The following is a 9,661-nucleotide window of genomic DNA, read 5'->3' as shown; positions in this document are numbered from 1 at the left end:
CTCGCCAAGTTGCCCAGGCGGGTCTCGAACCCGTGGGCTCAGGTAATTCACTCACCTCAGTATCCCAAAGCGCGGGATTACAGGCTGAGCCACCGAGCCCGGCTTAAATTGGGTGATTAAAAAGCTGAGTTATTGGCTGGGCGTGGTGGCTCATGCTTGTAATCTCAGCACTTTGGGAGGTCAAGGCGAGAGGACTGGATGAGCCCAGAAGTTTGAGAACAGTCTGGGCAACATGGTGAGACCACATATCTACAACAAATCCAAACAATTAGCCAGACATGGTGGTGCACACCAGTAGTCCCAGCTACTTGAGAGGCTGAGGCAGAAGGAATGCCTGAGCCCAGGAAGTCGAGGGGTGGTAGTCATGGTCCTGCCACTACACTCCAGCTTGGGTGGCTGTGTAAGACTCCAACTCAAAAAACAAAAAAGCTGAGTTATTTAGAGTAGCTATCTTTGAAGTACAAATATTAGGGCTTCTATTTATGTACTTGCATTCTATCCTTTTATATATTTTTGTTTATGCTTTGTAATGTTTATAATATGTTAGTACAGCCGTACAGACATAAAATTTATATATAAATAAGTCTGTACATAATAGGGGAGTGTGCTCTCACAGGGCTATATGAGCAAAAACATACAGCCTAATCTAGAAAACAAAGTTGTCCAGACATCTTTGTCTCCCACTGTGCCAGAGAAGAAAAGTGTCCCATACTTACGGTCATTTTCTTCTTGAATCTGAGCATTAACCATGTCAATACAATTCTGAATTTCATTCCAGCTTAAGTTATCTTGCCCTTGGGATAAGGCTTCTAGTTTGATAGAGAGCAGAGCATTTGCATAACTGTGGAAGAAAAAAATAACCATGATGCCAATCAGAGACATTCGATCTTAGTTCCTGTTATGTATCTCAAATACAACACATGGCCAAACGTGGATGTTATAGGGCCGGACAAGGAGTGGAAAAGCAAATGAAGCTGTCTTGGGTGGCTTTGCCAACATACACCAAGCTCACTTGTACTAGTGGTGTTTTTTTTTTAGAAGTATTTTTATGTACAAATCCTGTTTAATGAAAGTTCCTCAAAATCCAAACTTGTACCTAACACAAACAAAACTAGAAGCACTTGACTCTGTGAAATTCCTTTTTTTTCCTGGTTACTCACCAATTTTCCTTTCCTCAGCATGAATTGGTTCTGCTCAGTCTCCAGATGATCATTTAACTCAGGTTAAAACTCTGAGTTATCATGGCTCTCAATACTTCTATCATCAAGGGTCCTTCTTATTATTTCTCTTTTCCTTCCAAAGTCTAAGTTTTGAAAAACCTTTTCCACCGTAGCCCTAATACAGTTGGGTTGCCCTGAGGCCTAATTAGCCCACTGAGGAACCAAAGAAAATACAAATGTAGTTCCAGAAACCTTGCTGAATAACACAGATCTTCACTGTATGTTTTCTTAAAGACAGAGCACATGCACTGAACAAGAATATCCCCAAATTCCTCTTCACCTGCCCATTTCTCCAAAGCCTCCATAGCTGCTATGTAAAAATCTCTCTTCTGTGTCCCCCCATACCTCACTTATGATCCTTGACTCTCCTCACTGTGCATAGCCCTCTGGAAGATAGAGTTTGATTAACCACTCTACTAATTTTTTTCTTATCCTGAGGAAGTTTCAGGGAAAAACTTAACCATATCAATATATTATTAAGAAACTTTTATTTCTCAATAACCAATTTTCTCACTTAGAAATCATAAAACCAATGTTACAACCATAGGCTAATATGAACTATTCCAGTTAAAAATAAAGAAACATGATAGTGTGCTTTTACATCTTTATACCAGAGAAATAAAGAATAGTTCTCTATGGACATGCTGATTAACAATGTATTTGACTTCTAACTAGTTTAGGGATTTGCTAATGGCAGAGGTTAAAAGAAATAACATCATATTGAGTCTAAAACAGTTTCCTGGTTGTGACAAATTTTCTTAAAATTCTGCATGCTTCAAGGTGATGCTGAAGGGTTTTCCACAGAGAACAGCTTGAGAGAAAAACATCATTCAAAATAGGAAATGGTGATGATTTACTGTCTGTAGATGAATGAGGCCTTGCCAAGTGCAGATGTGAACACTGGCTGGTATGTGTAGACTGTTAGAGTGACAAGCCTAAGAAAATATTCTGCTGCACTAATCTTGCTGGTTCCCAGAAGAGATAACATTTGCAATTGTGTGGGAAAGAGCATAGGAACACTTGATGGAAACACAGCATAAGGCAGGCAGGACTCGGAAGTGCTGATACTGTGCTTAGCTGAGCTGGGTAAAGGGACCATGCTCCAGGAAGTGAGCAGACCATGCACAAGAACAGAGAGACCAGAAAGTATACAGTGGGGTTGGACCCAGCTTGGTTGAACTGCAAAGTATAAGTAGCGATGTAGTGTAAGGTCAGGACAACACATGTAGAGTGAGAAGTCTGTTCTTAATTCAAATGAGAACAATCAAACAGAAGAATTATGAACATAGCTACATTTGGGAACAGTTCATCTGGGAACAGCATACACCCAGGGCTGATGCCAAGTCATGCATCACTTTTTGTGAGGCCTCACCCTCACCCCTGTGCTATGAAGAACCTGTACTCTGTGAGGAGAGGTCCTGTACAGAGCAGTGTTTCTCAAACCTGATCATCTGCAAATCTGGACTTTCAAGAACTGTTAAGAAGTTGACTTTGGAAGTGAAGTGCTAAAAAGTGGATGATCTCCTGGGGCCAATACAACCGTCAATACAAAAACCAAAGTGGGCCCTGGAATTTCATGTCGTCTAGGTCATCCACAATGTGCTTAAATCAAATTTTTAAAAATCGTCAACGCACACGTTTTAAAAGTTTTTCATACAGAACACTTGGACTATGAGGCTATATTTGCAAGTCCCAGGTGCAACCTACAGCTATAAATGTGGTTCTCATATGGAATGGGACCACTTCCTTGAGGAGTATTTATAAATGGAGGTCCAGGCATTTTTGATAATAAAAATGGGTGACTGGGTGGGTCAGTGGGGTGCTACTGTCACTCAGAGGGCAGTAGTCAGCGATGCTAAATACATGGGACATCCTTAACGGTTATCTCACCAAGACGCCCCACCAGCCTGTGAGCTTCATAAGGCAGTGACTAGTTCTGTCTTCTCCTCCAGCACTAAGAGTACAGCAAAGCCTGGTTGGGTAAGAGAGAAGAGGTAGGATGACCAATCTGGGAGTTTACAAGGGCAAAGGTGAGAAGTAAAATCTAGGGAAATGGGAAGTGTCTTGCAGAGGTATAAGGCACACGGGCTGGATCTTGACAGCAGAGAGGTGGGCAGGCTCTTCACAGCACTTGGGAGCCTGGCAGAGGGCAGAGGAAAACTCCAGTTGAGCTTGGGGTTTCTAAGCCTGGAGGAGAGGATGAGTCATTCACACAAACAGCGGAGGTAGAAATAAATTACCTTGGAAACACTCTGGAGTCTCATTCATACTAGACGGTCAAATTTAAGCAAAACAAAAGCATTTGTTTCTCCAAGATGACTAAAAACATGGAAAATCCACAGTCCTTCCACTACTTTTTGGTCATTCTCTATATAGACAGGTGGTCAAACATCATTTGTTTAACCTAAGAAATCTGATTTTTCCTGTGCAGCTTTGTGTGACCCAAGAGAATCAGCCAACCTACCTATTAGGCAAGTTCGGTAATCAGTATCTGAAAAGAGCTTTGCCAAGATTTGTGCCAACATCTCCCCCTAGTGGTCACAAGAATCCAAGATTCCCTTATTTTAACTGGCCCTTTTGTCTTACTGAATCTCTAACTTGGCTCCTTTATTTTACACCCTTTAATTTTCTTTCTAGATCCACTATGGTGTTTTGTAATGCTACCAATCGTTCTATCTAGTAGCACATTTCAGAAACATGAAAGGAAAGACACTAAACTGAGACTGTTACCCGCTGCCATGACCCACTGTGGTCTCTGGACTCCTTTGGCTTAGCAATCAGCAGAGTGAGTTTTAGGCCCAACTGCCTAACTTTAGGTCTGTAACTCCAGATTCCATTTCTTTATCAGTAAAACTGGATGATTATTAAAGTTACTTCCAACTCTTCTATATTGTTTCCAAAAGAAGCCCAAGGGAAGGTATGTTTTCAATACTTCCTTTATTGTGAACCCATCTTTGCCAATGACAAAGTCAGTCATAAACTTTCAGAGGATAATCATTTTCAGATTCCTTTTGTTCCCCCACAAAGAAGATTGTAAAGAAGGACTCTAATTAGAATGACTCTTAAAACAGACTAGCTTTCAAGAAACACGAGTAGGTATATGGATGCCTCCACAAGGGAACAAAATTCTTAATTTGTAAGATCTGCCAAACATGCATTTCTGCATTGATAAAAGGTTTGGAAAATGTTCCTTACCGTTCCATATATGCCTTGTCCAGATTGTTTAGGCCTATTGTGGGGCTTCTGAGTTGATCCTGCACAGACACAAGATCGTTGCTTTCCAGGGCCTGGTTGAGCAAAGCAACAGCAGACAACATTTCCACAGCAATCGAGAGTTCCTCGTGGGCCAAGTAGTTCTGTTGGAAAACATACGGCAATATAAGCTCCCCAAATAAGACACCTCATGTTGTGATGGAAGTTTGTAATGCACAATTAAAAGAGCAGAGACAAGTCAAAGATCTTGACAGCCCAGCAGAAAGAGGGGTCATTGGTCACCTGCTTTCCATTTTCGGCTTTAACCGACAGGTAAACGGGTTTTCTTCAGAAGGTCATTTTGGGAACTGCTTTAATCACAACCAACAGTCATGAACTTTGCAGCAAATTGGTTGGAGCTGGAGACCATAATACCAAGTGAACTATCACAGTCACAAAGAACTGAACACTGTAAGTTCTCACTCATTAGTGGGCCCTGAACATTAGTCACATTAGCACGAGGGAGGGATAGACAGTCACTGTACACTACTAGGGGAGGGAGAGAGGGAGAAAAGAAAGCGGGGGACACACGACAACACAAAGGGTCCACTACCAGGGAGAATGAGGTCCAGTTAGAAGCCCAGATTTCACCTGCATGTAGCCTACTTATGTAGTTAGTTCTCACTTGTACCCCACATCTATAAAATAAAATAAAACAAACTACAACCAACAGTTATGATTCCTCAAATATCTGCATTCCCATAGTGGGTCCCTGCTCCCAGCTAAGCTGGAGGCTTAAAGGCTCAGTCCAACCATATAATTAAGCCAAGGACTAGACAACATTGTCACTGAAAGAAAGTGTGAGGTAGGATTTTAGCACAGCTAATGATTTCCAGTTTAAACAAAGAGTCAAGGTAAGGAGGGGAGAACTGTACCCAAAAGTTGTAACTAGAAAAATAAAGCAATGTTTAAACCAAGAACATTGATTCTAATTCCAAAAAAGCTAGTCTAAGTTACATTTTTATAAACTGGGAAGAAATTTTTAAATGTACCATAAGGTCTAGAGATGTGAAGAAATCTGAGGTAATCTTTTGGCAACGGCAAGTAAGGATCCCTTGATTTATATGATTTAAAATCTGGATTTGGCTTATCTAAAAAAATATATCTTAGATTTCAGAACCCCTTCCTTTCAATATTTTCCTTAATTTAACCATTTTACATCATCTTGGCCCACCTTCAAAAGGGATATTTTTCATCTTATTGAAGGAACATAAGAAAGAGCAGGAAAAAGAATTACATTTAGGGTATTATATGCACTTCATATATATGATGTAATATTTATATTAAAATATATTATTATAGCTTTCTGGGTCTCCACAGAAATCTTGCAGACTGATTTCAGAATAAAAAGGATAATTTTAACTTCTCTGGCAAATGGTAAGAAAGGGGGGATGATAAGGAGCTGTAAGTAAATTTTATCCTAATATCTTACATCAAGTATAAGTTTAACACTATAAGCTAGGTGTAAGATTGCAAGTGAAGAGCAGAATGGAATCATTTATGAGTCCCCTCCTCTACCTTTCAGTGAACTGTCCAGAAATAGCTAAAGTGGCCTCCAGCAAAAAGGAGAAGGAAAAGTAGCAGGGCTGGACAGCCTCAGGCTGACCTGTCAGGAGGAATGACCGCCAGGGAGTGTTAACAGCCTTGGGCTTCACACCTCGAGAAGAGGGAGAAAATATTAGTGAGACCCCACCTAAGTGCAATTTAAGAATATAACCTATTTTTATTTTATTATGAAATACTATATTTCTATTTAAAAAACACAGGAAGTCTTGATAAGAAAAAAGAAATTCTCCCACCCAAACCTTTTTGTAGATATCCTTTTATGTATTCTAAATTCATGCATACATTTACAGAAATTTTGTTCATTATGACTGATTTTACTTTTATTTTCTTACTACAAAAACCAAGATAATGCCATATATTTTATTTTATTTTAAAAATTAAATGAGATTAATTTTTTTTTTTTTTTGAGTTGGAGTCTCACTCTGTCACCCAGACTGGAGTGCAGTGGCCGCTCCTGGCCACCGCAGCCTCGACCTGCTGGTCTCCGGCGATCCTTCCGCCTCAGCCTTTCAAGGAGCCGGAATTACAGGCATGTGCTACCACGCCCAGCTGATTTTTTGATTTATTGTAGAGATGAGGTCTCGCTGCCCAGGCGGGTCTCGAACCTGCTGGCTCAGGCAATCCACTCACCTCAGCCTCCCAAAGGCGTGGGATTACAGGCTGAGCCACCGAGCCCGGCTCAGAGATTAATTTTTTTTAAGTCAGTGTCTTATTCTGTCGCCCAGGCAGGAGTGCAGCAGCACCATCATGGCTCACCGCAGCCTTGACCTCCTGGGCTCAGGCGATCCTTCCATCTCAGCCTCCCAAGTAGCTAGAACTACAGGTATGTGCCACCATGTTCAGCTCATTTTTTTTGTAGAGACCAGATCTTGTTATGTTGCATAGGCTGGTCTCGAACTCCTGGGCTCAAGTGATCCTGCCTCCTTGGCCTCCCACAGTGCTGGGATTACAGGTATGAGCAACTGCGCCTGGCTTTGCTATATTTTTTAATCTCATTTTTTCCACTTAATATTAGTGTGGCTATCTCTTTACTGGTTGCACATATTTCTAGTACATGGAAGTACCATAAATTAAGCAATCTGTTATTAATTAAACATGCAATCTCCTTCCTGTTTCTCAATGTTATGAGATGCTGAGATATCTCAGACACTAGAGCTATTGGGTCCACATCCTTTAGGTTCATTTTCTAGAATGTAACTGTCCACATCATGGTCTTTGATGTGTGTTACAGAGGCCATCCTCCAAAAAGGCTGCACAATCCATGCTCCTCTCAGCTGTAGGAGATGCCTGCTGCACCATTTTTATACCCACACTAGGTTAAATCTTTCTAATCGCTATCAATTTAATTTTTAAAAACAACTATACTTTGTTTTAGCTTACATTTATTTATTTCCAGATGAGTTTGAACTTGTATGTGTGTATGTCATTTGTATATTCCTTGTTTTGTGAACTGCCTGTTCGTGCTCTTGGTCTCTCCTTTTTTTTGGTGAATAAGTGCTAATTATGATTTAGCGATCCAATAAATGTCCTCTGTTTTTCCTTAGAACTGTAATTTTTAAGTTATTTTCTACATTTAATCTCTTATTTTGGAAATTTATTCTGATATATGATATGTGTAGTGATGTTTTCTTAACAATGGCTAAATACTTGTAAGGATTTCATTGATTAAATAATCATTTCCCCACCTTTTGCAATACTAGCTTTCTGATATACTGAATTCTTGGCTCTGCTTCTAGTACCTTCCATTTTGTTCTATTGTTTGGCTTACAGGAGCACTAGTAAACCTGCTCTTAATTACCATAACCTTATACAAAATGACTGCTTAATACTATTAGCATATTAAGGAGCATAAATTTACAAAAATCAAAGCCATGATGCTAATACTCTTATTTTCAGGCTTCTAAAGTGCAGATTGCACTTATTTTTCTGTATCAAGAATATTACATATTTTAGAAAATCATAACAGTATAGCTAAAAACTTATCCAAGGATCCTTAAAAAAAAAAATCACACAGAGATTAGGAATAATTTTCATGTGTTTTGTGTACCACTGCCTGAGTTTCCTGACTATACTCATAGCATCTTCATGTAGATAAAGAGAAAGGAGGTCATGGCATTGGTACAGGTGGGTCAGTGGAACTGGGAACTGGAACAAGTTAGAATGGGGGTAAAACACCCACTGCGCCTTTCCTAACTGGCCTTCCCTACTGCTTGGACCCAGGGCTACCATCTCTACAACCAGCATCTTCTCTGACTCACCATGGCATTCTGTTTCTGGAGGTTGAAGAGCTCGTTCTGATACATGGCAGCAGCAAAAGGATAAACAGCAGGCAGCTGGGCCTCTGGCTTCTTCAGCGCAAGCAGCGTGTTCTCAGGGTCACCTTCCAGAATGACAGCATTGATATGGTCCACAGCAGCCTGCCCTGAGGGGGGGGTTCATGGTCTGTCAGAATGCCTGCTCTTCCCACAGCTGCCTGATCCAACCAGCCCTTCTTTCCAGGATTTGAACCTAAGTAGTCACTTCCCATGAATTCCGAAAAGCTGCAGGTGCAGGGGAGGCAGAGCCCTGAAAATGTTATCTCATTCATTGATTAGGTCCAACCCTTGAAGTCAGTGCCGAAAAGCACCTCAGCATAGATGTAGCTTGAATTATGAGATCATTCCTGCCCAGCATAACTTTCCAACCATTCCTTTTAGTCAGGACCAGCTCTGGTCCCATCTCTTCTACGAAGCCTTCAAATGACTCCAGTCCCTGAGTGTTCCCCATCTTGTGAATGCTGTAGTTATTTAAGCTAAGCCACATGGCTCCGGCAGGCTTTTCTCCACTGTTCCTTGTGACTTAGTACTCTTCCCCAAGGAGACATTAAGCTCAAGAACCAGAAGCAAGCCACGCCCTCCTGTTGCATTCTCCTAAAGAGTAAGCACCACGGAAAACCCCTAGCGGGCACTCAGATACCCTGCTGTGTGTGTCATCCATACAAGCATAAGCTCCATGATCTCTCTACTAGCGTGAGGTTCAGACGGCAAAGACCTGAATTTTAGTGCTCAAACTGGGGTGACTGGAACAGCGGAGTTAGCACAGAAACAAAACTGCTAGTGAAGTGGGAAGGTGAGTGATGAACTCTCCAGGCAAGAGCAAACCAGATGGAGCCCTACAGAGAAGGCATCTGAGAAGCAGAAATAACACAGACCATAGATTTCAAGGGCCAATCTGTCTGCCTAATACATAAGCAGACTGCAGATGAGATTATTCTAACCTTTTTTTTTTTAAAAGATGACAATGTATCTTTCCTAAATAAATTTACAAGGTACTTGCCCTCAATCCTTTTACTGAGAGACATCATTCAACAGCAGGAAATACTTATGACTAATGGAATCTTTTAAGGCATCCCCCAGAAAACTTACACCAAATGTAAAGGACCCTGAAAACCCAAGTGCTTCTTTTCTATCTTTGAAATTAATGTGACAAACTAAAGAATTCCGGAAAAGAAGGTCTGTGGCGGTATGGTCTGTTCTGCTAAAGTTGCCAGGGCCTTTCAGCTGCATTTCAGATTACCCTGAGAAGGATCTGACTTCCTCTTTAACACATTTATTATATGGGCTTATTTAAGTGGATGTTAAATA

At 40.9% G+C, this 9,661-nt stretch overlaps 1 protein-coding gene across 1 annotated transcript in view; it reads right to left on the bottom strand.

Annotated features, from left to right (window-relative positions):
* Window positions 1-716: 716 nt before the first annotated feature.
* LOC103256465 (ras GTPase-activating-like protein IQGAP2) overlaps window positions 717-9,661 on the bottom strand; it is a gene marked incomplete at its 3' end in the record, with an annotated part of 194,096 nt that continues 185,151 nt past the window's right edge. Inside the window, exons 10-12 of the mRNA XM_021710543.1 lie at window positions 8,297-8,460; window positions 4,416-4,576; window positions 717-841 (exon numbers count right to left, since the gene is read on the bottom strand). Of these exons, the coding sequence (XP_021566218.1) occupies window positions 717-841; window positions 4,416-4,576; window positions 8,297-8,460 (450 nt within the window). The remainder of the gene's footprint in view (window positions 842-4,415; window positions 4,577-8,296; window positions 8,461-9,661) is intronic.

The sequence above is a fragment of the Carlito syrichta genome, unplaced genomic scaffold (assembly GCF_000164805.1).
Source record: "Carlito syrichta isolate Samal-C Ts95f unplaced genomic scaffold, Tarsius_syrichta-2.0.1 Scaffold289542, whole genome shotgun sequence".
Classification (NCBI taxonomy): domain Eukaryota; kingdom Metazoa; phylum Chordata; class Mammalia; order Primates; family Tarsiidae; genus Carlito; species Carlito syrichta.
Note: the sequence above shows the minus strand (reverse complement) of the source record. Positions and strands in the feature narration are given on the sequence as shown.